Source organism: Mirounga angustirostris, unplaced genomic scaffold (assembly GCF_029215605.1).
Source record: "Mirounga angustirostris isolate CCGP_5_RB_7025 unplaced genomic scaffold, mMirAng1.0.hap1 SCAF_10, whole genome shotgun sequence".
NCBI lineage: Eukaryota > Metazoa > Chordata > Mammalia > Carnivora > Phocidae > Mirounga > Mirounga angustirostris.
Window position 1 is genome coordinate 137,745,212 of NW_026991718.1, and position 26,228 is coordinate 137,771,439.

The 26,228-nt window shown below is 62.3% G+C and overlaps 2 protein-coding genes across 2 annotated transcripts in view; one reads left to right on the plus strand and one right to left on the minus strand.

Annotated features, from left to right (window-relative positions):
* Window positions 1-10,190: 10,190 nt before the first annotated feature.
* Window positions 10,191-14,225, plus strand: BIRC7 (baculoviral IAP repeat containing 7). The gene is made up of 7 exons (XM_064571792.1): window positions 10,191-10,563; window positions 11,101-11,200; window positions 11,466-11,547; window positions 11,647-11,692; window positions 12,937-13,035; window positions 13,150-13,375; window positions 14,090-14,225. Exons 1-6 carry the CDS (start codon window positions 10,191-10,193, stop codon window positions 13,368-13,370), a joined length of 921 nt encoding a protein of 306 aa, XP_064427862.1. The 3' UTR covers window positions 13,371-13,375; window positions 14,090-14,225.
* A 2,135-nt stretch (window positions 14,226-16,360) lies between these two features.
* The window catches only part of NKAIN4 (sodium/potassium transporting ATPase interacting 4), a 28,529-nt gene continuing 18,661 nt past the window's right edge, over window positions 16,361-26,228 (minus strand). The window contains 6 exon segments of the mRNA XM_064573562.1: window positions 16,361-16,485; window positions 17,798-17,858; window positions 23,762-23,956; window positions 24,824-24,904; window positions 25,191-25,273; window positions 25,276-25,327. Coding sequence (XP_064429632.1) covers window positions 16,361-16,485; window positions 17,798-17,858; window positions 23,762-23,956; window positions 24,824-24,904; window positions 25,191-25,273; window positions 25,276-25,327 — 597 coding nt within the window.

Below are 26,228 nucleotides of genomic sequence, written 5' to 3' on the forward strand. Positions count from 1 at the left end.
GACGTCAGCGCGCGCAGAGCAGGCCGGGAGCGCCGACAGGCCGCCACGGCCGCGCCTGCGCGCCATCGCCCGGCGGGACGGATCTCGCGCCCGGGTCTCGGAATGGCGCGGCGGGGGCGGGGCGAGCCCGGGAAGTCACGTGGGCGACCTGCGGGCGGGCGGCGGGGGGCCGAGCGGGAAGCGGCGGGTGGTTAGCGGCTGGGCTCCTCGGTGCGCCCCTCCCGCCTCAGCCCCTGGCGCCTTGTGCGTATCCCCGAGGTCTGAAGAAGCAGCTGAGCCGGCGAGCACGACCACCTACCTGAAGCCGCTTACGGCAGGCTGGACCCCAGACTACCCTGCCGCTCACCCAGACGCCCCGCAGACATTCCTCAGAGGGGCACCCTCAGTGGAGCTCTGCGGCCGTTGGGGCTGCACCTCTGGGCTTCCCAAGTTTTGTCTGTGTCCTTGCTTTCTGCAACGGCTGTTCCTGGGGAGCCCTGTACTTGGGCCTCCTTGAGGGTCCTGCTTTTCCAGCGCTCTCTTGGGTCTCTAGTTTGTCACCGGTTTGCGTGTTGGAGTCTTGACCCCAATTTCACCATGGGGAGGAAAAGAGAGTTCAGCCCCACACTGTGCCGTAGTCCAGGAGGGGCACGGGGCCTTTTGGTCTCTGGTTAAGGATGGACAGCCCCTCTTGGCTCCGACTTCCTGAAAGGAGTCCAGTTCTATTCCTCACTCACCCCCACCCCTCCCAGTGTAGGGCCCCCAGCCTGGACCCTGCTCCCAGCTCCAGAGCCCCTGTGGCCGCTTCCTACCTTGGCTTCCAGATGGGTCTCTTCTTCCTTCCCCTCGCTCTCTCTCCTGCTCACTCCTGTAACCTTCACAAGCCCAGGGTTCTGATGAAGGAGAGAGGCCTAGGATGCTGGTTCACGGTGGGGAGCCAGGCAGGTGGGCATCAGAAGATCGCTCTCCAAAGCAGGGCCAAGGGGGATGCCAGCAGGCAGGTTATGCACTAAGCAGGGTAGATGGAGACTGCTAGGATCATAGTGGGATCCCAAGACAGGCTCAGAGACTACACCGGCGCTGGAGAGACAGGATCAGTGGGGTACCAGACAACATCTCTAGCGGCTGTAGGAGGAGGTGTAGATGGCTCCAGCAGGTGGGTGGGCCATGGGGGAGTCCACTGCACCACATTGCTCATCGTTGGGTCTCCCTGGGGCCCTGTCTGACCTAAGGATGGGAAAGGCAGGCTGGGCACAAGGCCCCGAGGAAGATGTGATGCCCTGCAGATGAATCTGGGTCCAGCACCTTGATATACTTGGGCCATGGGCAGCTCAGGCTAAGGCAAAACCCCATCTTTGTACTTGAAGGTACAAGGTGGGAGACATCCGCAGTCGCACTCCCTAGCCCTCCACCCGGACTGCACATGTACGCATGGGTCTGTCTGTCCCCTGCACACAGCTCTGCATCTCCCTGAAGCGATCAGTGACCACCCACTGCTACCCTCGTCCCTCCCAAGGTCATTCCTGGGCTGTTCAGGCTCAGGCTGCACTGAGCATCCCCGCCCAGGTGGATTCGCTGTGTCAGATGTGGCCCATGGCTCCCAAAAGAGGCTGCGTGGACTCATCCAAGCTGGGGGCGGGGCCTAACAGCTGGTGGCCCTGAGTGCAGGTGACTGCCTGGCTGGAGCAAACTCTCCGCTGGCGGCTGGACATAGCTCACCCAACAACTGGCCTTTGGGGGGCTGCAAACGACACCTGTCCACCCAATGAGTAGTGAAAGCACCCATACCAGCATCCAGTCGCTCTCTGGTCACCTCAGCTAAACTCCAAGTTTATTCCTAATCAGGGGCCTCCTTCCGGAAACCCCCTCCTCTGTGGAGCTTTCCGTGGAACTGCTTCATCCCCAAAAAACCTGCTCATGTTCTCCAGACATGTGCCCCCCCACCCCCAGAAGTAACCTTGACATGCCTGCTGTGAGTCACAGCATTTTACAGGTTCGAAACCTCCTCTTTTTAAATATTTAATTGGGTCGTTCATTCCATAAGTGTTCATTGAGTACCTGCTTATGTGGGGTGCTGAGGGTATGCAGCAGTCTCTGCCCTGAGGAGCTGGCAAGGGGACTGGGGAACATTGACGCAGCCTGAAAAGTGGCTCAGCTTAGCCATTGAGCGCCTGCTGTGTACAAGGAACCACGCACAGGGACAGAGAATGAGCCAGATGCTGCCCTGTGACCCAGAAGGGAGACAGATGGGGATAAACAGGTCACCTTGGGTTAGAGCTGAGACAGCCAGGAGGGGCGCTGGTCTGGCCTCAGGAAGGCCTCCGGGGCCCCGTCCAGCACAGAGGCTCGGGGGGCAGCAGCTCGTCAGCTAGGACTTGGAGCCAGGATGCAAAGCAGCTGCATGCCCACTGGAAGGGCAGCTCCCCGTGGCCAGGCCGGGCTGGTATCCACTGCTGCGTGCAGTGCGGGTAGACAGCCTGGCGCGGGGAGGTGCACGATAACGGGTTGAGAGCAGACCAGTGAGGCGTCAGCAGCTCTGGGGGCCAGGAGCAGCTGAGCCTCCCAGAAGTTAGAGAGCTCACCGGGGCCACACAGTGAACCCATGGCCAGCTGGAGGACTTTAACCATCCATGGCACCCAGCAGTCTGTCCTGTCCTCAGCGGGCACCCTCAGCTCCACCCCCTCTGCATGACTTCCCGAAGTGCCGGCCGCACCCCTCCCCATGCCAGTCTCTGCTGGTCAGCTCCTTCCCTGCTTTTCCAGGAGCTGAGCTTTTAGAATCTTAACTCCACTTTGCCAGTGGCATCTTCTGCTTCCTCGGTCCCCAAAGACAGTGCCAGGTGGTCACCCAGATGTCTCACCGGTGTGGGGGCAGGATATAGAGGCACCCTGCTGGCGGTCGATGCGACAGTGGGAGCTGGGGTGCTCTGCACTGTTGTCCCAGCTCAGGCGGCATTAACCTTGGCAATGAGATGAGGCTGTGGCAAATCACCCTGCACGGCTCGGTCGGGGGGGCTCCCCTCACCTGGCAGGGGGGGGCAGCTCTCAGCCCAGGAGGGCCCAGCACAGCTGGCTCTGTGCAAGGTGAACACCTGGGCTCACTCTCTGCCATCTGTCTCTGGGCCTGTCATGACATTTATTATTTGCTGCTTAAGGTCACACTCCCTGGGGCAGGGGGTGTTCAGAGGGGGAACACAGGCCCTCATAGGCTCCCCAAGCCCATGCTTGTGACTGGGTGCCCTCCATGTTCACACCCAGACCCCTGCTGGGGGGACGGGCAGTAGCGGTGACCTGGCAGAGGACAGTGGAGTGGACAGCTAAGAATCTGTCCTAGGGGAAGGGGAACAGGGAGACCCCCAAACCCCCAACACATCATCCCATGGGATGTCACTTTACAAGACACAAGTTCAAGGACAAAAATATTAAGAATATCAAGATGGTGACCGCAGAGGTTGAAACGTCAAGCGCTGGCCCTTCTGAGTGCGGTGGAATGCCCTGAGGGCAGGCCTGGGTCACAGGGCCTCCAGGCACCATGAGGACTCTGCACCAGGGGTTCGCAGGGAGAGGGGACTACAGAAGCCAGTGGTCAGAAAGCTGGGGGTAGGGGCTGGACCAGGTGCCTGGGGAGGGTGGGCAGGTGAGGCAAAAATGAAGAACAGGGCACATCCTGCTTTTCTTTTGGGGAGACTCCCCTTGGTCCCTGTGGTTTGGAGGTGGCACCTCACCTGGCCCCGTCGGAGCCTCAGCCGGGACAGTGCCTGGGTCTGGAGATGAGAAGCTTCCCCTGGTGCTAAGCCGTGCACACAGGGGCTGCCAGTGGCCATGCTGGCCTGGAAGTAGTTGGACACAGAGGGCAGGACCCAGAGTGGGAGAAGCAGGCCCGTCCAGACAAGCTGGAAGCAGTCCAGCTCTGCGCTTTTGGCCACAGGAACCAATACATTTCATGTCTGCTGAAGCTTTCGGTTTCTGTCACTTGCACCTGAGGGTCCCGACCACAGGGATGATGCATGGCGTGCAAACCCCGGGCCCAGACATCAGACTCACCAAGGAGGGTGTCTGCGGAGCCTGGGTGACCATCACCAGCCGAACGCTGCTCAGATAGCACCTCTCAGCTGGCTCCAGGGTCCCCATGACCTGCCCCACACAAGGCCTGCACCTTCAAATGCCTCCAGTCCCCACGACAACCAACTACAGGCACGTCCCCCCCCCCTGTGATACTCTTCCCAATCTCTGACAGGCACACTCAGCCCCTGCTTCACCTCCTCTCCCAAGCCTGCCCTAGACTCTTGGGTGGTCTGTCCCTCCCTTCTGTGGCTCCCCTGAACATCACACTCACTCTGGGGGATCTTGGGGCTCAGCTGAGTCATCACTTGTCTGCAGGATCCGTGCTGACCTGCGTGTGAGATGCCGGCCCCAAGCGATGCCTCTTCGTGAGTCTGAAAATCCAAAGTGAGGGAGAGATAGAAAGAAAAAGGTTTTGCGCCCCTATAATCCCTCAACCCTTGAGCTCTGCCTGCACGGGGTTGGGGAATTTGGGACCTGTGTACTGGTGCAAACTGTCAGCTCTGCTTTCCCTGGAGCCCCCCTACCAAAGGTGGGTCGAGCTCCCTGATCCAGCCGTCCCCAAAGCTGAGCCCAATTCCCCGAGTCCCTAGGCTGGAATCTGGGCCCAGATACGGGATCTTTCAAGGTTCCAGCTGATGCCCTGGTGGTTGCAGACGGCAGAGCTGGCCAGTGGACATCCCAGGCTTTCCGGGCAGTGGGGCAACAAGGCGGCTGCTCATCACCCCTCCTTCCCCTTCAAGCTGTGCAACACACCCTCGGTCCACCCCCCATCCTCCTGGCTCAGCTCTGAGGGGCACCTGGGCTCAGGGAATGGGCAGGAAGAAGCCAGGCTCATCCGTACTGAACTGTTTTCATGGAGAGGCCAGTTGTCCTGCCCAGGCCTGGGCCCACACATGCCAGGAAATAATCTGATCCAATGAGCCTGAGGTGATTCGGGCTGGCCCACCGAGGCAGCCCTGAAGCTGTGGGTCCAGTGGGGTCCGGTGCGGTCCAGTGGGCCCCCAGCTCGGTTAAGGTCCCGCAGGTTCATCCTCAGCAGGCGGGGAGAAGCCCTGAGCCCCACAGCTGGTGCTCGCCTTTCCCCGCGCCACCTGCTGGCCTCTGGCGGCTCTGCCCGTGGCTCCCTCTGGCCCCCTCACCCCAGAGCCCATGTGCCAGTCCGGCTGCCCCTGGGGTCCGCAGGCTCCAAGGCTCCCAGCACGGCTGCCGCGGCAATGAACCCTCAGGAACACCCCCCAGTATCAGTGACCTGCCCACTCCCTCCTTATGCTTCCTGCAGTGACCCCAGAAAGCACTTATACCCCAGGGTCTGCTCTGGAGAACTCAAGGTAAGACGCAGGGGTGAAGAAGGCGGGATGACACAGAAGCCTCCTCGGAGAGATCCTTCCCCCCTCGTTCTCTTCCCTGGGCCCCTTCCTCCCGCAGGTCCTTGTGGCACCGTGGCCAGGCACCCTTCTGGGCTCTGAGGACCACGTCTGCTGCGGTTCTCGCCCTCCCGCCCTGGTCATCCATGGCCAGCCCCGCTCAGTGAGATGGTGCAGATGGCCACGAGGCCGTGTGTGCTTTCTGCTGGCCACAGCTGTGAGGACAGAGTCCCCCATCACCATCAGCGAGGGGCCCAGCTGCAGCACTGGGTCAGAGTGGGCTCTTAGATGGAGTGCGGGCCACCAGGCAGGAGCTGGGAAGGCTCTGATGTGGACAGCAGCGTGGACGTGGCGGCAGGGGTCCCATCACCAGCGGCTCTGCCCCCACCCTCCCACACCTGTTCTTGCCCCCTCAGAAGCCCAAAGCCTCTATGGGCCTGTCCTGTGCTTGCCTGGGGCTCTGTGGCCACAGGAGGGGAGCTCCTGTGACAGCCAGGCTTCCGGACCCCCCCAGGGGAGAGCTCATGGAGCCCTATTCTCAGCCAGGAGAAGGGGTGCACAGAGAGGGGGTCCCCTGCCCCATCTCAGAGGAGTTTATGGGATGCCTCCTGGCCTGGGCAGCAGGGGAGATGAGGCTGTGCCCAAGTGCCAAGGACTCAGTTCCCCCTGCCCCTCCCTTGTGTGGACCGGCCTTCACCTGGCCTCAGAAGCCTCACTCCAGGGGAATGTGTCCAGTAGGTCGGCACGCCCGCCCAGGCGTCCTGACCCCAATCATCTCCAAGGAAAGCCAGGCTTGGGCGGACAGCATGTCACACAGCTTACGTGTGAGAACATTCTCAGGTGGGTGTGGGCTTGGGGGAGGCGGGGACTGTGGGTGGTGATGCTGAGCTGGCCCCTCTCCTACTCTGACAGGCCAGCCCCTCACACTGGTGGGGAGAATTCGGGGACATTCCCGTCCACACCCGGCTGACTCTGAATCTCTCAGGCAGAGCGGGAGTCTTGTCTGGCTCCAGAGCAAACAGCGCGGGTCCTGGGTCGTCTTCAGACCCCCATCGGTAAATGACTGGGGTGACCTGTCTCACCCCATCTCCCGTCTGGCATCCTTTCACCTGGGGAGATTTCGCAGTAAAGATACGGCACCCCTGAGGTCAAAGAGCTGAGCCATCGGAGACACTGACGGAAAACTGACAAAGTTAACTGAGAAACGTGGGCAGGTAGTGGGTAAGCAGGGCACGTCTGGGAGTCAACCATGGGGCAGTAATAGTGCTGATGTCTCAGAGGGAGAGGCTGACGGCCGTTCAGCTGCTTACTTTGAAACAACTGTAGAGTCACAGTGCCTTTCAAAGAAACGTGCAGGGGTCCAGCTCCCCCACCCACCCCGTGGTGAGACCTTGCGTAGCTTCAGGGCAAGGTCAGATCCAGAAACGGGCCCAGTAGTGCCACTGAATGGGTTCAGACAGTGACTTTTATTTTCTTTGTATTTTCAGTATTCTCAATATTTCCAGAATAAGCATGTGATTGCTATTTTTACCTTCGTGTTTCTCTTTAATTATATAAGCAACTCATGGATAATTCTTTGTTTCAAGAATTTCAAACATGGGGTGCAGATGAGCAAGGCAATGGACGCCTGGCCTCCTCCTCCTTCCTCAGGGGTCGACCCGTCTGCCCCTGCTCCATGCCCACCCTCAGATGCACAGGGATGTGGGTACCAAGTTTCCAGCCCATCCAGCCCCCGGGTCCAGGCTTCTGCTCCCACGGACGGTTGTGCCCAGATGCACAGACCCACGCTTGCCGATCATCTGCCCCTCGGCTCAGGCAGCAAATCCCCCTTTCAGAGCCACTTCCTTCCTTCCACTTTGTAATTAGCCAAACGGTGCAAGTTTGGGATTTCCAGAATCGAGGGAGACTGCTTCTATCTTGCCAGCCCCAAAGTGGTAGGGTCAGAGGGAACGGACCACAGAGGTGCCCCCAGGGGAAGCTGCCTCTGCTGCCGGGGGCACCTGGGAGAGCCCCCCCCCCCCGAACCCGTCCAGTCCCCAGGTCCAGAGCGTCCACAGCAAACCTGGGGGCTGCAGAGCTCCCCGCTGAGGGAAAAGCAGACTGGAGACTTGGTACCCACCTCCCTGTCCATCTGAGGGTGGGACTGGAGCAGGGGCAGAGGGCTGACCTGAGGAAAGCTTCCAGAAGGACTCCGGGGCAGGTGCCCTCAGGGGTTTGCTGAAGCCAAAGATAAGGATACCTCTGCATCCTGGGCAGTGGAGCATGGATGGGGCAAAGGCCTGACATCTTGAGACCGACATGTTGAGAGGTCCCATCTGGGGTCCAGCCCCCACAAACCCCGAGCTGTCCCTCTGTCCCTCTCTCCATTGCCTACCAGGCCACCCTGGCCCGGGGAGGCAGGAGGGGGCGGAGAAGGGGGTGCAGCGCCCTGCTACTTGCTGCCTGGTTTTCCAACCACACCCTTTACTGGGATTTCCTGCAGGGAATCCGGTGGCTCTGGGCCTCTAATAGGAGAAGGTTTCAGGGACTCTCTGGGATCCTGGCAGCATCGGGGCTGAGTAGCTGGGGTAGCCAGGACAGTGACGGGTTTCCTCGAGGGCAAGGTGGGAGCCTCCATCCCCGGTACGGGAAGCACAGGTGTGGGCTGGTATATAGGAGCCCGGGCTCCCAGAGGCTGGGTTTGCGGTTCATGCAGCCCCACATGGAAGGTGAGGGAGGGCTGCTGGGGCAGGTGCCTGGCCAGGGCGAACCGGAGTTAGACCCCAGACCCCTCCACCCCCTCCCACTTCTCTGTGACCCTTGCTGTGGTATGCCCACCCTGCCCACAGCCCTGCCATGCCAGAACAGGTTAGGCCTTCCTGCCCCTGCCCCCGACTGTCAGCCCCCTGCCCCCCACTGTCGGCCCCTCCTGCACCCCCACTGTCAGCCCTTCCTGCCCCCACTGTTGGCCCTCCTCCCCCACTCTCAGCCCCTCCTGCCCCCACTCTCAGCCCCCCTGCTCCCCACTGTCTGCCCCCCGCACCCCACTGTCGACCCCCTGCCCCCCCACTGTTGGCCCCCACCCCCAATCTCAGCCCCTCCTGCCCCCACTGTCAGCCCTTCCTGTCCCCCCACTCTCAGCCCCTGCTGCCCCCCATTGTCAGCAATGACCCTACAGAACCTGGTTCCTTGCTTTATTCTTCACAAACCTGTTTTTAAAGGGCTGCACACTGTGAGCAGACGGGTGCTGACACTGGATAAGAGCTGCCAGGAAAAGCATGTTAGGGATGAGAGAGGGTTTAGGGCCTGAGCGGGCAGAAGAGTAAGGTCTGCCCCAGGAAGCAGGGAGTAGGTTTGAGCTCCTAGGCAGGGGCCAGGGGGGCAGCAGGGCCATGGCCCCCACACCCCATCCAGCCTTCCTCTGCATCCTTTACATCAGAACATGCTCTGCCCACCTGGGAGCTCCAGCTTCCCTGGGTACTGCCCTCTTCCCATGTTCCCTAACTGTTGGGCTTGGGGGCACTGGGGCCCCAGGGCTTGAGCTGGTTGGTGGAGACCCTGTGGCCATGACCAGGTCTGAGGAAAGCCTGTCCCATGTGGCCGGTGGCTCTGATCTGGGTCTGGAGCAAGTGCAGTTTTGAAACCTGGGACCCCTGGCCGGCAGTGGGGCACCCCATGTCTACCTAGGAAAGCGGAGGTGCCCAGCCAGGCCCAGGGGGGTGGGCTGGTTCTGAGGCAGAGCAGGGGGCACCTGGGAGGGCAGTGTGCAGCTCTAGCCCTTGAGCCATGAAGATCAGGGACAGCCGGGTTTGTGTCCTTCCCGAGCTCTGGGGAAGGGGCTGGCCTGAGCTCACCTCTGTCACCTCCTCAGCCTCAGTGTCCAGGTGGGACTAGGCTGGAGGGTGAAGCCACACGGTGCGGGCTGTTTTCCCGTTGGAATCATAGCCCCCAGGGCCGCAGTGACCCGACACCAGGGACCTCTGGGAAGGGGTCACAAGAGTCACCATTCCAGCTACTGTACCTGCTGCATCAGACTGGTCCTGCTGCTTGGGCGCCCAGACCAGGTGCCCCCGCTCTTCAGTGCTGCACACTGACCAGCTGAGACCCTCCTGGCCGGGCCGGGCGCAAGGATGTCTCATGCCCCCTCTGCTCCAGGGTTCAGAGCAGAATGTCCAGGGAAACTGCTCCAGTGCCCGGCCCGGCACTAGGTAAGCCTATCCCTGGGAGCCCGGCGGCATCCCTGAGAGGGGGATGCCCTCCCCTCTGGGGGGGGCACTAACTGCATAGTTCAGAACCCCTGGAACCTTCCGCCTTCAGAGGCTGGCACTGGCACCTGGCCCGGGAACTCGGAGCTGACCCAGAGCATCGCCTCCCCCTTCTGCCTGCCTCCCCCCTACCCCAGGTCCTTTAGCCAGCAGTAGGCCTCTGGGGCCTCGGGAGGGATGTCCGTGCTCCAACCCCTCCCCCTCCGTCCCGAGAGTCACCGCCCACCCCTGTGGAGTGGAGCGAGGCCCCCGCCTGGGAGCCCCGTGACACACCCCTGCTGCCGAGAGCGCGTGATGCTGACTGCCACGCTGCCCCTTCCAGAAAGCAGTGGGGCCCCCGGCCGCTCCCCGCGCTGGGGCATCCGGGGCAGGACTGTGCCGCCCTCACTGCCCAGCTGCTGGACGCAAAGGCCCCTGCTGTCCCCAGGCGGGGCCCAGGGCTCAGGAGCCCTGAGGCAGGCTGGCTGGGCACATTCCGGGACTGGCTTCCGTGGGCCCCGTCACTGCTGCAGGACTGGTCAGGGCTGGTGCTTGCTCCATGGGGCCCGAGGGCAGGGCCAGGTGCTGGTGCTGCGGCCCAGAGCTAAGCCGCTGGGCGGCTGACAACAGTCCCACACAGGGGCGCTGTGGGCCCCTCTCTCTGTGTGGCCACACCTTGGGCCAGGGCACCTGCTGCGCTGTGTCCTGGGGAGGCCAGGACCACATGGATGGGCAGATCCTGGGCCAGCTGCGCCCCCTTGCAGAGCGGGAGGAGGAGGAGGAGGAGGAGGGGGCCAGGGCTGCCCCATCCGCAAGGCCGGCCTTCCCGGGGATGGGCTCTGAGGAGCTGCGGCTGGCCTCCTTCTATGACTGGCCACTGACCGCCGTGGTGCGGCCTGAGCTGCTGGCTGCCGCAGGCTTCTTCCACACCGGTGAGTTCTGGGGGCCTGGGTGCCATTCGGGACCCTGCTGGCCTGGAGCCCCTCCCCCAGGGCAGGGCGGGTCTGGGACTGACACAGAGGGGGGTGGGGGTCCTGCGGCCTTTCCACACCTGTCCCTCCCCCTCGGAGTCTCTCCTCGGGTGCTTCACACAGTGGCGAGTACACGGGGCAGTTGGGATGGGAGGTGTCTGGGGTGTCCACGGGGCCCCTGGGGTCCAGGGACAGGCCTGTAGCAGCCCCGACCTGCCTGCCTTCCTGTGAATGAATGTCTGCATCAGTCCCAAGGCCCTGCTATCCCCACTTCACCTTTGAGAAAGTGGGGTCCATGTGAAATCCAAGGAGAATACAGGGCAAAGGGGGGCAGAGAGCAGTGGGAGCCCCCAGGGTTCCTGAGTGACCCCAGATAACCCTTGCCACATAAGGAAAGACCACCTGGGAGCCCCCACGGCCTTGGGGGGCACACCTGGCCAAGTGGGTGGGTGCTGAGAGGCCGGGTGTGGGCAAGGCCAGCATCCGTGCTCCACCTAGGCCAGCAAGACAAAGTGAGGTGCTTCTTCTGCTATGGGGGTCTGCAGAGCTGGGAGCAAGGGGATGACCCCTGGACAGAGCATGCCAAGTGGTTCCCCAGGTAAGGACCCTGCAGGCCGCTCCTGGGGCTGGGCACGGGGGGGGGGGGGTCGAATCCTGGGGATGGGGGCCTCTGGGGATAGCATTTTTGCTGTTTCTTCCCTGATGCTCCACAGAGGCTGTCTCCAAAACAGCCTTCCCAGCAAGTGCCTGACACTCAGCCCCAGCTGCCCTCTGCAGGGCACTAGGGGGCACTAGGCTGGCTGGAGGGGTCCTCCAGCAGCCCAAGCCCGCTGCCACGAGACCTCCCAACCTGCTTTCTCCAGGTGCGAATTCCTGCTCCAGACAAAGGGATGGGACTTTGTCTGCAATGTCCAGGAGGCTTGTTGCCACCTGCCCGGCTCCTGGGTGAGTCCTGCCTCTCCTTAGGGCTCGGGTGGGGCGGGTCCCTCCCCACCCCCACTCCTCCCTCTACTCAGGGCACAGATGTTCTCTGGCTCCTTTCAGGACCGATTGGAAGAACCAGAAGACAGGGCCCCTGCCACCCCCTCAGGTGAGCCGAGGTGCGTGCCCCGTGCTCTGCTCCCTGGGCACCTGCGGCCTGCACTGTGGCGGAGGTGTTCAGTGCAGGGACAGTGAGGCTACTTGGCCAGGTGTGAGGGTGCTACCTGGGCTTGTGTGGGGGGCAGGGGGCTGCATGCAGGTGCCCTGTGTGTCTGGTGCTCGGGGGAGGGAAGGCAGTCCCCGCTACCACTGAGCAGCCCGCTGTGGGCATCGCCAGTCCCACGGCCGACAATGGGAGCGTGAAGAGAGGCAGCTGTGCAGCCCATGCCCCTCGCCCCGGAGGGGGCTGCAGTCGGGAGCGCGCGGGGGTGGGGGGCGCTGTCTACACCTGCAGCGTGTAGGGACTGCAGGGCAAGGGTCCGAGGGCTCCAGGGTTCAGACCCTGGCTCTTCTAAGTCTGTAGCAAGTGACCTCTGCTCTCTGAGCCTCATCGCCCTGAGCTCTGACACAGGGATGGCGTCGCCCTCGCCTGGAACCGAGCCGGTCTGCGTGATGCTCTGGGAGCAGCGCCCGGCGCCTGGCGGGGTTCTGTCTGTAGTGGCCTGGCGATGAGCTCTTACTATCTTTCCCGTGTGGTGGCGCCTCTGAACAAGGGGGAACAGCCCTCCCTGGAACGTCAACAAGGTGGCCGTGACGGCCACAGAGGCCCTTGGGGGCCGGCCACGGTGGCAAGCCGCTGCCCCTCTCCTGTGACCCTGAGCCCCCCCCCCCAGCCCTCCCTGCCCTCGGCCCAGTGCCCCTCACCCTGCCGGCAGGTGCCAGGGGCAGCCAGGACTGGTCCGCGTGGAGCCGGTGCCCAGCGGTGCGGGCCGTGCTGCGCGTGGGCTTCGGGCCGAGCCACACACAGCAGCTGCCGCAGCAGGCACCAGTGGGCGGCGCCCGCGGGCATCTCCACATCCCAGCTGGCGGCCGACCTATTCCAGGAAGAGGAGGGGGGCCGGGTGACGGCGGCCAGACGTGCGTCCCCGCCCTGGCCTCTCCCTGCTCGTCCCTTCTGGGCACAGCTCTCCTCGCAGCCCCACGGCGCCGGGCACAAGCCCCTCGGCCACCACGCGGGGTCTGCGGGGGCACGTCATGGTGGCGTGGGCCCTGGGGGTTCCGGCATGCCGTGGAGGGGCAGGAGGGGGCTGTGGGGCTGGGTGGGCTCCTGCCAGAGCCAGGCCTGGCCTGTGGCCCCTCCGCGTGGGGTTTCACTTCCCCGGGGGCCTCTAGTCCGTTCCTCACCACCTACAGCTCCTGTCCACACGGGTCCTGAGCTGCCCACGCCCAGAAGAGAGGTCCAGTCAGAAGGTGCCAAGGAGCCAGGTGAGGGTGGGACCCACGGGGGGCAGGGCCACCTCCCCCGCATCCTGACGGAGGGGTCCCCCATTAGCCCAGGACAGAAGGTGGAGGTCTGGGGGTGGACACTGTGTCCTTGGAGGAAGCGGGTGGAGCCCTGGCCCAGAGGGCGCTGCTGGGTTCTCGAACCCCCAGGAGCCCGGGATACAGAAGAGCAGCTGCTGTGCCTGTGGGAGGAGCGGACCTGCAAGGTGTGCCTGGACCGCGCCGTGGGCACCGTCTTTGTGCCCTGCGGCCACCTAGTCTGTGCCGAGTGCGCACCAGCCCTGCAGCTGTGCCCCATCTGCAGGGCCCCCATCCGCAGCCGCGTGCGCACCTTCTTGCCCTAGGCCAGGTGAGTGGCCACGGAGCTACCCACAGGCAGAGCCCAGCCTGGCCTGACGTGGGCACGTCCCCACGCGGGCCTCAGAGATGTCAGGACGGGCCTGGACAGGGACCCCCAGCACACCTTGTCTCCCGCGATCTCAACACCGGGGCTGACTGGCGTGGGCGGCGGCAGGAGGGAGCACCTCTACTTCTTCCAGCTCCCTGGCCCCGGCAGATGTTGCTGATCAACCCATTACCTTCCCTCGACGCTCACACCCACTCTCTGGGTCCTTCTCAACGCAGCACCCCGGCTGGCCACCACCTGCTGGGGCACTTTAACCATACCAGCTGGGCCCAACTCTGCCTTGACTTCCCCAGGGATCGGGGGGATAAAGCCCCTGTCCAGCCGGGTGTGTGGGCTACAGCCAGGCCCAGGGGAGGATGGCTCTGGAGGTGGGGCTGTCATGAGGCAGGGCCTGGGCAGAGACCTTAACCTGGCGGCCAAGGCCAGGCGGGAAGGCGTGACCGGTGAGGGAGGGGAGCGTGAACCTTGGATTTTTATGGCTGGCAGGAAGCATGGCCTCCTCCTGGTAGTCAAAGGATTCTGTGTCCCCCATCCCGTCTCTCCGAGCGTCTTCCAGGGGGGTCAAGTGGCCGGGGAGGGAGCTTCCTGCAGGCTGGAGTCTTTGGTCCATGGACAAGCCAACCAGGAGTAGCCCACTCATCCCTCCTTCTCTCCCAGGTCCTTCAAGAGCTGGTGGGCACCCTGCCCATCTCCGCCTGTCCCTCGGGCCACACGGCAGGCCTGCTGAGGACAGCTGAGCTGGCATCCACAACGGGCTGTCCCAAGTCCCCAGACGCAGCCCAGGGTGGAAGGGAGCTGCAGACGTCATGGCAAAGGGAGTGGGTGTAAAGGTGGTTTTACTGATGCTTGGATGCTTTTGGAGATTCACAATAAAGTGGGTTTTCCCTGGATGGTGCTCAGCAGCCTCTGTTCCAGAAGGTCCCCCGCCCCCGCCCACTTATCAGCGGGGCAGCACGGCCACACATCTCCCCACATGCCTCCTCGTGTCCACAGGGCCCCTTCCGTCCCCTCTCCTCTCCCTCGTTCTGTTCTTCTCTGCGTTGTGAGGACTTCTAAAACCTCTAGCCCCGGGCCACTTCGGAGACTGAGCTTGTAATTCTCCACCAAACTCCTGCGTCTCAGGGAAGGAGGTCTACGGGGCAGCGTCCTTTCTACTTTCTATTTGGGGGTACTGTGGGGACGCTGCAGGACCAGGGCTTAAACCTCTTCTGTGAAGAGCACCGCTGGCTAAGGACAAGGAAGCGCCTTGCTCTGTGGACAGAGGGAGCCTGTACTCCTGGTCAAGCCCAGCGGCCCACCCAGGGCTCCATCGGTGGCCCCTGGGCAGGTGGGGGCTTTGTCTGGGTGACAGCTCACGGCAGCCGGGGTGTGCAGTATTTAATCAGGAGCCCGGCTGCCCGGGGCAGGGGGGTCACTGTGGGTTTACACTGACCTTCGTGGTGGGGTCACACATTCCTGTCTCAAAGTCCCTGTGGCCACCCCTCCCCCAGCCACGGGGTGTGCAGCCTCGGGGGGCCTGGGGCTGGCGTAGGCACCCAGGGTGGGCTCGCCGGACAGCAGTCCCAGGCCGGCTGTGGGTGACAGAGATCCCAGCGCTGCTGGAGGATTCTGTGTCTTCTCTTTGTTTTCGTTTTTTAAGAAAAAGGAAATTATAAATTGTTTTGAAGTTGCAGCCATCCGAAGCCTGGCACTGGCCCTGGCTGGTGTCCCATCACCTGGCCCCGGGGGCAGATGCTCTGGCCACCTGCAGGGCCCTGGGAGTAGGGAGGCCAGGTGAATCTCCCCACAGTCTTCGGTGGTCCCTGGGCCTGGAGGTCGCACACGGGAGGGATTGGTGCTTCTTTACTTACGCAGGCCTGTGGGGACAAGGTGGGGGTGGGCAGAGGTCAGAGCGCCCTGAGGGGCAGCCCTTAGCACCCGGGCAGGAAGGCTGGGGCAGTCAGCCCTCAGCAGGGGCTGCTGTGCCCTCTTGCCTTGGAGAGCCCCAAATGCAAAAGGGACACCATCCCAGCAGCCCAGGGCTTCCTGGCCTTTGGCAGGGGCGGGGCTTCTAGGCAGGCCCCGCCTTGTGTCTGCAGACAGCAGGGTTTGGGCCACCAAGCTGGGGGTGGGGTGAGGGGCCCACCCAGGCTCCAATGGCTGGAGGAGATCCCTAGAGGCCCGTGCAGCCTGGCGAAGTCCCTCAGAGCCCCGTGTGCCCGCGTGTCTGCTCTCATACTCTGCCCTGGCTCGGCGGCCTGAGTGAGGGCTGTCCTGTCACGGAGATGGGACGCTTGCTACCCCTGATGGCCCTTGGCTGAGATGGGCCTTCACTTATAGGGCAGAAAGGGTGAGGCTGCCAAGAGCGCCGGGGTCCCCCGCCACAGGTGTCGCCGGAAGGGCAGGATTGTGTCCGAGGGCCTGCGTGGGATGGAGCAAGTCCAGCTCTATGGAGAGAAGGACCCCCAGCTGGCTCTTGGACCCCAAATTTCAGGATTATGTGTGGGACCTGGCAAAGGCTGCTTGAGAGGAGGTGGACAGAGGCCCAGGTACCCCCACCCTGAGCCTGGGAGAGTGCAGGGTCCTGGACACTGCTTTTTAAGAGCAAAGAAGCCTGATTCTCCAAAGAAACCAACACCCCAAATTTCCTGCTGCAGTGAGACACCTAGAGAACAGCCACGTTGCCCTCCTGGGACGTGGCCTCTCCATGCCCCCCCAGCCCCCTGGCACAAAACCGTCCTAGACCCAACTCCAGAGACTCTGCTGGGCTTGGAGCTCCAGGGGGTGGGGGCCGAGCCCCGGAGCCTTGACACCTCCCTACCCAGCCCAGAGCTGGCCTACGTAGACGAACAGATGATGGATGGATGGATGGATGGGTGGATGGACAGACGGATGTCTGGTGAGGCTTCCACAAGGAGAGAAGCCTCACGGCTGTGCTAACCCAACCGGCTAGACCCAGCCAGGGGCAGGCTCTGCTGGCCAGACATACAAGTACGCCTGCTTGAACAAGAGGTCGGAAGGCTTTTCATTGACATGGTGGAGAGGAAATGGGTCAGATCCACCAATGAAATCAACTGAAAGAAACCAAGACCCAAACAATGGAGAAGATGGCAGAATGGAGAACACACCCAACCACAACCCTGGTGTGGTGATGGCAGAGGCGGGGGCGAGCCTGGGGGCCCCGGGGGAGGGCAGGCACTGCCCCAGGCCCGGCCCAGACCTGGCCATGTCCCTCTGGAGATGAACACTGTGACTCCCGTGGTAAAATATTCCAGTGGACACTGACAAGCTCAGCAGGGGGAGGTGGCCTGCAGGGATGGCCCGGGTCCTTGGGGCTTCGGAGAGCTTCACTGTGACCCAACCATGCCCCCACCACATCCACCAGCATCAGCCACCTGCCCCTTGAAGCTGTGCTGGGCAGCCAGTGGGTAGCTGGGCTTGCTGGGCAGAGCTAACGCATTTCCGAACCCCCAGGTGTGGCTCCCATCCCAAAACATTTCAATGTAACCAACACGTGAATTCCCTCTGGTTCTCTCCCAGCCAGCAGTGGTCTGAATGATGGTTTGGGGGTCATGCAGCACGACAGCTGGGGGAGCTGGGGGCTGGTCCAGAGCAAGCCTGGTCTCCCAGTATAAAAGGATGCCATTTGGACACATGGACTGCCAGCTCCACAGCCACCTGACCCCTGGGAACAGAAAATCTGGATCCCCGTTCTGACCCCAAGGAGGGTTCTGCCCACGGGAGCCAAGGCCCCCTGGGTGCGCCCAGTCCCCATGCACGCCAGCTTTGTCCTCTGTAGAGTCTTCCCAGGAAACTACGCCAAAGCCGGGGCAGTCAGGGCCGACAAGAGTGCCTGAGCATTGGAATTATAAATCAGAGGAAGGTCAAGGGGGCCCCCCTCTGTGAGCAGGAAGCAAAAATACTGCTCCGACGGGTCCAGCGGGCACTGAGGGCCTGATAGGGACACCACAGCCAGGAGGGCCCAATCTCAGCTGCAGGGAGGCCGAGGGGTCCATCCCTCTGCAGGTCTGAGGGTTCAACCTCCCACCCACAGCTGCTGTGGGGGCTGTGGGGGACCAGCTCTGCAGCACAGGAGCCCTTGGACCTGGGGGCTTGGTATGAGCTGACCCCTGATGCCCACAGCCCGGGGCCCCTGCTCATTTCTTCTCAGGTGGCTTGACCCCCCACCCTCTCTGCTCAGGCAAGGACCCCTGAGGGCAAGGGGGATCCATCTAAGAGGCGAGGTCTCAGGCTTTGCAATGACAGGCCAGGAGAATGGCCAGAGTCACTGTGAGCCTTCTGCTCCCCTCCCCGCCGCCACTGCCTGGAGGGTCCAGGCCAGGCAACCAAGAGGCTGTTGTGGGAGCCCGGCAGCCACACACTCACAGCTGTCCTCCTCCTCGGTGAAAACGCTGACCATGTAGCAGCCATAGACGAAGCCCACGAGCTGAAAGACACCCAGAGGTCGGGATGAGGACAAGGCAAGCTCGAGGCGTGGGGACAGAAGCCCCAGAGCGTCCGGACCACGAGGCCACAGCCCCTCCTAGGCCTGTTTCCTTGTCTGTAAAATGGACAAGGAGAGCGGATCTGTGCAACTTCTCTAGCTTTGATGTTCCAGGCGGCGTCTGACTTCCTCTGTGGGGGGCACTGCAGGGATGAGGGTGAGCGGGGTAAGGGCTGGCCAATGGACGAGTCGGGAAGATGAGGCTGAGGTGCAGAGAGAAGCCCTCAGACACACGACCACAGCTGATGGACCCCCAAACTGAACCCCCCCCCCCCAGTTCCAGCCCGGCCATCATCCCCAGGGCCTCTTGCCATAAGCAGCCAACCACCAGCTTTCTCCTCCTTGGGGAGGGGGCACCCACATGCAGCCCTGGCTGGAGAAGTTGGAGCCAGCCAAGCTGGATGGTTCGGCTGCAAGTGCCAAGGACCCAGCACAGCAGGCAGTTCTGGGCAGAGTGGACAGGGCTGGCTGTTGTCCCAAGGGAGTCAGGGTTTTGATTGGGCAGAGGCTCCCCAGCCAGGCTCACAGGAGGACGCTCAGACTTCAGGGGAGAGGGCAGGCAGGCATTAAGTGCCCCGTGGACACCCAGGCACCAGGGCCACTGTGGGAGAAAGGGCTCTGGCTGAGACGGTGCGGGGCTGGCGCTGCCCGTGGTCCAGTCTCTCCACACTTGTGGGGCCCAGGCAATGCTAACCAAGGGTGAGCACCTCCCAAGTGTGGCATTCACCGCCATCGGGGAACTGCATTCCCCTTAAATGAGAATGAGGGGACCACCCCTGACTCACAGCCAGAGCACAGAGTGGTCCCTGAACACAACTGCCTGTTTATAACTTGACAGCAAAACGCATCTCAATGCCACAGGGCAGCTAGAGGTTCCCATGAAAGGCCCACAGCCCCATGTGCTCACAGGGTCTTGGAAGGGGCCGGCAGCCCCAGCTCATCTGGGAGGCTCTGCCCAGGGAAGCAAAGTCAGCCTCCACCGCAGATGCTGGGAAGCTGCCGATGATGGTGAGGTCGTGCTGTCGGGCGTCTGAGCATCTCCCATACCAAGCAACGGTCTCCACCCCAAGGATGGAGCTTGGAGCAAGAGTCTGATGGCGGTGGTGTGAAGGTGCTCCACCTGACCCTCCTCCACATTCTCCACCCTTTGCGGTGTGGATGGTGTCCAGACTCCAGCATCCTCCTGCTTGGGCTGGCCAATGGGGAGCCCAGCAGGAGAGGGGAAGGAGAGAAACAAAGCGTGGATCCCTCGGTCCCTTCTCTGCAGGGCTGCCTCCCAGGGGCAGGGGGACACTCCAAAGAGCTCTGCCTGGATGTAACTCCTCCCCACACCCCTGCAGGCCAGAGGGGCCACAGCTCGGTGGCTATGCACCCAAGGGAGTGGGATACTCTGTGTAGTCCCTGGCATGGCACCCACACTTAGAACAGCCCCTTCACCAGCCCCCGGGAACTGACCTTACCTAAGTGCACCATCTCAGTCTTGCTGGGATCCTGACTGGTCAGAGGGACAAAGAGAAAAGATGCTTCACAGGGGTGACTGCTACGGAGAAGCCCCAGCAGATCTTCTGGGAGAGGGTGGTGGGGTCTGTCTGAGACTAGCACAGCCCATGATGGGGTGAGAAATGGTAGAGGGGAAGGAAGGTGGCCAGCAGCACGGACCTCGGGAAGGACAGTTTCCGGCAGCCTTCTGGGCGTGGCCAGCCCTCCACCAGCAGCGGTGAGACCTGAGGGGTTTGCGTGAGCTCTGGGTCTTGTTTCTTCATGCACAGATCAGGTCCAACGGTCCCCCTCAGTGCCGGGAGGGAGGAGACAAGGTGCTGTGCCCTGCTCTGGAAGCCCCCATCCTTCTAGGCAGCAGGCAGTGGGCCTGCTCTATGCTGACTCAGACAAGCCGGGCTCCTCCCAAACAGCCTTCCGGGCGCTGCTGTGCGGCTGGGCCGGCCGCGGTACCTGGCGTTCCTCCCTGGAAGGGCCCAGGGCCGGAGCTGGCCGTGGTGCTGAAACCGCCTCCCACCCCAGGGCTCTTTCTCCACGGGGTCCTGCAGGAGGCCACCCCATGGCCACCCCTCTGCCTTCCCACCTCCTGTCTGTCGTCCGCGCTCCACCCCCAGCTCCTCCCTGGAGCTCCCAGAGGCCCGCAGTACCTGCAGACCCCGTTCCACCAGCACTGGGCTCTCTGCCTCCTTTGGCTGGTTCTCTCCTTGCCAGCCAGACTTCAGGCCAGCCAGCTAAGGGCTTGCTTCTCCAAGCCCTCCAAAACAATCATCAGAGGGCTGGCTCCTGCGAGGCCAAGCACATACTAGCTGACCAGTATTTAGAAACTCGTATTTCTCGAGGGAAACGTCCATCCCTGCAGGTGAAGGATGGCAGCAACGCAGTGGTTTCTCCCACCAACACGGGGAACTCTCCTCCAGTACCAGCACCAGCATGTTGGAAACTCCCACCAGGAATCCTCCTTTGTTAGTCCCCAGTTTCCTTCCTGTTGCCTTTTCACAAATTCTGTAAATGACTTCAGAAGCATCGAGGAGTATCCTTGTCAAGTTGGTTCTTTCTCCTTTCGAAGGAAGGCACCTGGGTTCCCATGCATTTTCAGGTAACCGTGGCCCTCATTTTATATTAGTGAGTGAGGTCCGCAGCACAGAGGGAAGGGCAGCTCTGGTTCCTGGCTATGGGGGCAGAACCCTAAATGCTGCATAGTCTGATTGTCTGTAGGGCCTAAAACCCGGGCAGGAGGGAACCTTGAAGTGTGCAGGCCACCTGAACTGCCATGTTTTCTCATGCCATGGACCCCCATGGACAGCCATGGATGGCCCTAGATTCGGAATTCATTTTCCAATGTCAGCTGCTGGTTGCAGAACCTCTGTCCTATAAATCCAAAATCCACCTGGACACATTGATATTGACACCACTGTTTGAACCAGGCAAAGTCAGGAGCCTCCAGATCTGACCGGTCCCCTCCAGTGACCGCAGAGGACACGCCCAAGCTCCCGTGTGTCTTCCTCCAGTGACCGTAGCAGACATGTCCGAGCTGCCCGTGTCCTTTGCCGTGTTCGTGAAACTACTATCCAACACCGACTGAGCACCTACTGCATGTGTGTTTACCGGAGCCTTTACCTGCTTTCCCCCATCAGGCCCTTCCACCAGTGCTTCCCAGTTTACAGAACAGGAAGCTGAGACAGAGAGGTTAAGTGGTTCACTAAGGTGGCACCAGCCGGACCCAGGTCATCAGCACTGTCCAGGGCTGGAGAACTTTAGCCAGGTTGGACTCTGTTGTGTGGTGCCAGGCTCACCTGGATGAACGCTCTGAGGTTCTGGGGCGAAGCCATCTGGCTCCTTACCACTAGGCCTTAGGTTCTGTGGGCCTCCTGTGACCCACGTGGGCTCAGGGAGCGTGGCAGAAGTGGGGCAGGACAGGAGTAAGTGGGTCCCGTTGGACAGTCAGCTCAGGAGGTCCCTTGCCCCGCCTCCCCAGGGGCCAGCAAAGCCTGCAGCAGGGCCTGTCCCTGGCCTGACCTGACCCTCCACAACTCACCCCAGCCTGCACGACACGCAGCTTCAGAAAGGGGCCCGGCCAGTCCCCGGGGGCAGCACTTTGCCACGTGAGTCCTCCAGGAGGACCCTAAAGTCAGTGACTGCTGAGATTTAAGGAAAAGGGTAATGAGATCTGATGCAGAAAATGCACAGGAAGAAGGCTGTGAGAAAACAGAGCCGCATCCGCCGGCCGGGACAGATTTCCCAGGCCCCGGCTTTGAGGGGCCTGGTGACGGGGCCATGCTTTCTGGAATACATAGGCCACATGCTCACGGTCAAGGCCAGCCTGGGCTCTACTGACCAGACAGCTGTGTCCACAGCCACCCAAGTCCCAAAGGAGGGCATGTTGCAGGTGCCCCCCACTCCCTGAACAGGGCTTGTCACCCCCCTTTCCCCCCCCACGGCCTCATCTGGGTTCAAGCTCCTTGCAGCCAGCTGTCTGATCTCAAGTCAGACTATGGGCCTCCATCTTCCTCTTCTTCAGATGGGCCCTTATCTCTCTGGGGGAGATGGCGGGGAGAAAGAGTCTCCCCAGGACTCAAATCCAGAGATGTTGGGCCTTGGTGGAAGATGGGACTCTGGGCCCCATCTGCCTTGTCCCAGCAGCGAACCAACAGCAGGGAGAGTCGGTGCTCCTGCAGAAGCCCCGGGGCCGTCCTGGTGGGCCTCCCCGGAACTCACGCCCTGCAGGGCCATCTCCCACCCTGACCAGGGCTGACCTGTGCAAACACTGAGATCCTCCAGAAATGACCGAGTGTGATGTCCAAGACAGGGTCTCAGAGGCCATGCAGCTGCCCCTCCCCGTCCCTCTCCACCTGCTCGCCCTGCAGGACGAGCCGCCCCATGGTGAGGATGCCCCAGCAGCCCTGGGGAGAGCCCACGTGCAGGGGCCTCCTTGGAAGCAGCACCTTCAGCTCCGGTCCAGCCTTCAGGTGACCAGAGCCTCTGCCGACCACTGACTGTAGCTTCGTGAATGATCTCAAGTCAGAAGCAGCCGTTTAAGCCATTCCCAGACTCCAGACCCGCGGAAAGATTTATTGTCTCAAGCCACGATATTTCAGGATAATACGTTACAGCTGCAGCCAACAGCTCCTACAGGGGGTCCAGCTCCGTACCCGCAGTCGCCCGCGCTGGCTTTGGTTTTCCCCGTCCACACGCGGGGGACACAAGGCAGGCACAGGAGAATGAGGGGGCGACATCAGCCACGCCGTGTGCTGGTGCCCTGCGTCCCCCACGCGCCCTGCCCCACCCCAACTGCAGCCAGCCGGAGGCACAGGCGCCGAGTGCCACTCTGCAGCGGATTTCAGACTCTCCCCTTAGAACAGGGCTCGTGAACGTGGGTAGAAGTAGCTTCTACCACACCCTCATGGGCTCCACGAGGCTTAGCGCTTCGGTGCTGAGTGCAGACCCCGGACCCTAGCAGCAGCAAGCCGGGGGCGCTCTGCCGAGGACTCCGGCCTCCCACGCAGTTGGTGCTTCAATCCTCCTCCCTGCTTCCCATCTAGCCCCAGAGCCCCTCCGTGGGAGTCAGAAGCCAGGCGCCCAGACCTCCGTGGGGCGTGGGGGCTGACTGTCTGGGTCACAGAAGAGAAACTGAGGCTTGGAGAAGCCACGGGTTTATCGCTAGACTCAGTCCCCCAGGAGAACTGCTCGCCCAGCCTGGATGGGGCAGAGGGTGCCGGGTGCCGGCTCAGCTCCTGAGGCCTGCAGACTCTCGTGCCCACTCCCAGCCCCTGCATGAAACCCCTCCTCTGCTCGGGACTTGCAGATAAAATACAGGACACCCACTTAAATTTGAATTTCAGATACGTGATGAACCACCGTGTCAGCGTCAGAGTGTGTCATAAACACCGCGTGGGACGCACGTACGCGAAAACTTGCTCGGTGTCTGTCTGAAGTTCAGATGTGACCAGGAATCCTGTCGTTTTATTCACAGGGTCACAGCCCCCCATCAACACAGCAGTGCGGCCAAGCTGCGTCTCCACCCCCCTGACTGTCAGGCGTCCGTTCTGACTCGGAGGAGGCTGGGAAGGAGCCTCCAGGGCCAGCAGGGGCATCAGATACCTCCAGTGTGGTCCCCTGCCCCCCCCCCCCCACAGCACCAGCAGAGCCTGTGGGTCTGTCCCTTCTTTCCTCCGCACACCCACGCTGGGGTTTCCTCCGCACACCCACACTGGGGCTGGAGCTGGTTCCAAGGCCACTTCACAGAGCAGCCTGCTGAGGCTCTACTGACAGGGAGGGGGACCCAGAGGAGGCAAAGTGGGAGGCCTGGCCCAAGAGCAGGGTGAGCCCCTCCCCCAGCCCCCCCCACTCACCGCCAACTGGATCTGCAGGGCACTGTGCAGGGCTTCGGCGTAGCCATGCTCCAGGACACAGCCAACGCCTGGCCCCAAGGCCGGTCCATCCGGGGGCCCCAGACCAGCTTCTGGCTCCTCACGCAGGCAGCCCGGGCCGTGCTCACGCCACCAGGACCAGTGCCGGGAGAGGCTGAAGGTCAGGAGCTCGCTGTCCTGGGGGTGAGCATGGGAGCAGGTGAGCAGCAGGGACCCTGCCCACCCACCCGTCACAGTCCAGTGTGGGCCCCCCAATGGAGGCAGGGACCCCAAGGCCCTCTCAGCCACTCCCCTGCAAGCAGGCCTCCCTTTGCTTGCCCTGGCCCCCTACCCGGCTCACACCCCCTCCTCCAGGAAGGCCTCCCTGCCCAGGTCAGACCCTGGGGGTGTGTTCTCACGGTGCTCCAGGCCCCTCCTTCACGGCTTTGGCCATGGCTGCCATTTTAGGTGTTTGAACTAACGTCTGTCTTCCCTACCCTGCTGCCCCAGGTGTGACCCCACAGAGCAACAGCCAGTCTGCCCCACGGCCTACCTGGAGTCAAACCCCACCCGCGATCCTGGCTCGGAGCTTCAGGCAACAGTGAAATAAAACCTCATGGACAAAGTGCCCAAAACCACCGCTCAGGATTTGTTCACCACCAACACTCCCCGCAAACCATGGCTTGGATGTGGGCCCCTGCCTCCACGGGAGAGACCGGTGGGCTTTACCAGCATTTGAAAGAGCCTGGCTCCCTAGAGGTGTTCCCACCTGCACCCTCGCAGCCCTGGTCCTTCTGCTCCCTGGCCCCCAGCCCTGCCTCTCCTGCCCGGCACTGCCCTGGCTCCAGGGCCCCTCCTCCAAGGCCACTGCCCACCAGTGCCCACAGTCCCCTGTCGACCCATCAAATCACTAGTCTTCCCCAAACCTTTACTGAGTCCCTCCTGTGGGCCAGGGCTGTCCCGGGTGCCAGGGCCAGAGCCAGGAACAGACCATGGGGGAGACAGTGACCAACAAGCAGGTGCGGGTAATGCTCACGGGGGCCTGGCCACAACCCCTCGACTTACCTTTGAGAGTCCCCCCACTTCCAGGTAGAAGCAGATAATGAAGACGTTCCAGGTGACCCAGATGGCCGCCCACACCGCGTACTAGAAAGTTAAGAAAGGGGAGAGGTGGAGAAGGTGAACTCAGAGCACCCTTGGAGGAGACTTGAGCCGGGGGGACTCTGCTCCCCAAGTCTGGCAGCCAGCATGCTCCGTTTGGAGGAGGACTTCCCCGAGCCCACCCCAGGACAGGTCTCAGGGTGGAGCGGCTGAATCCCGGACTTCCCGGGATGTTCTGGTGGTTTCTAGGACATGATGCCGCCCAAGGCCCCGTGCTGGTCATCCCGCCCCACCTGCCCGTGGGAGGGGTGCGGGAGCACAATGAACTCACCACCACAATGTAGCGAGGCCAGTACTGGATGGTGCCCAAGGGCTCCAGGATGACCATGACGATGTGGACGAAGGTGGCCAGAATGGTGCCCACTGAAAGCCCAGAAAGTCAAATACCTGATGCTCCAAGGCAGTGACCTAGGGGTAGTGGGCAGTTGAGGGGCAGCGGGCCCCCGAGGGCGCCCCAGGGCCTGCCTCTCCCACCCAGTCACCACCACCCAGCATCTGCTATGGTCTTGGGCCCTCCAACAAAAATCTCCGAATGCATCTGGCCCCCAAGCCTCACCTTGGGGTGTCCCTTCTGCCTTGAAAGGCCCTCTTTGGGCAAGCACCGTCCCCTCCGTCCTGGACTCCCTCAACCCAAGCGTGGGAACGCCGGGCCGCTCTGACTCACGTGGTTGCAGGCCCAACCACCAACCCAGGGCAGGATGCCTGAGGCCAAGTCACATGGCTCTGGGGCACTCTCGGCAGGAAGCGGACGCTGAGGCTCTGTGGCCTTCAGGTCAGCACCCTCCCCGTCTACTGGGCTCTGTCCTCACTCCACGGACTGTGGTGGATTCCCGCCCTCCAGCCCTGCAGGCACGGCCAACAGAGGACCAACTGGAGGCACTCAGAGATATCTGGGGAGCTCGATTGTTTTTAAGGTCTGCGTCTTTGTTTTGTTAGTGATCTCTACACCCAGCGTGGGGCTCACGACCCTGAGGGCATCAGTCACATGCTCCCCTGACTGAGCCAGCCAGGCAGCGCAGGAAGGTGATATTTAATCCGCAGGGGAGACCTGCTGGCTCTGATCGCAGTCACAACTCCAGAACGCACCCACGCGTTCACGCGTTCGTTCACGCGTTCTCTGAACCTGGCCCATCACCAGGAGAAACCAGGACCGTATACACTGGGAGAAAACACGGCCAAATCCACTGCACCCGAGCCAGCACCTTCCCGTCCATGTGCAAGACAAGGCGCGTCCAGCAGGGGTTGGAGGGGACTGGCCATGTCCTGGAAGGGACAGCGGCAGCGAAGGGACAGCATCCTGGCAGGGCTC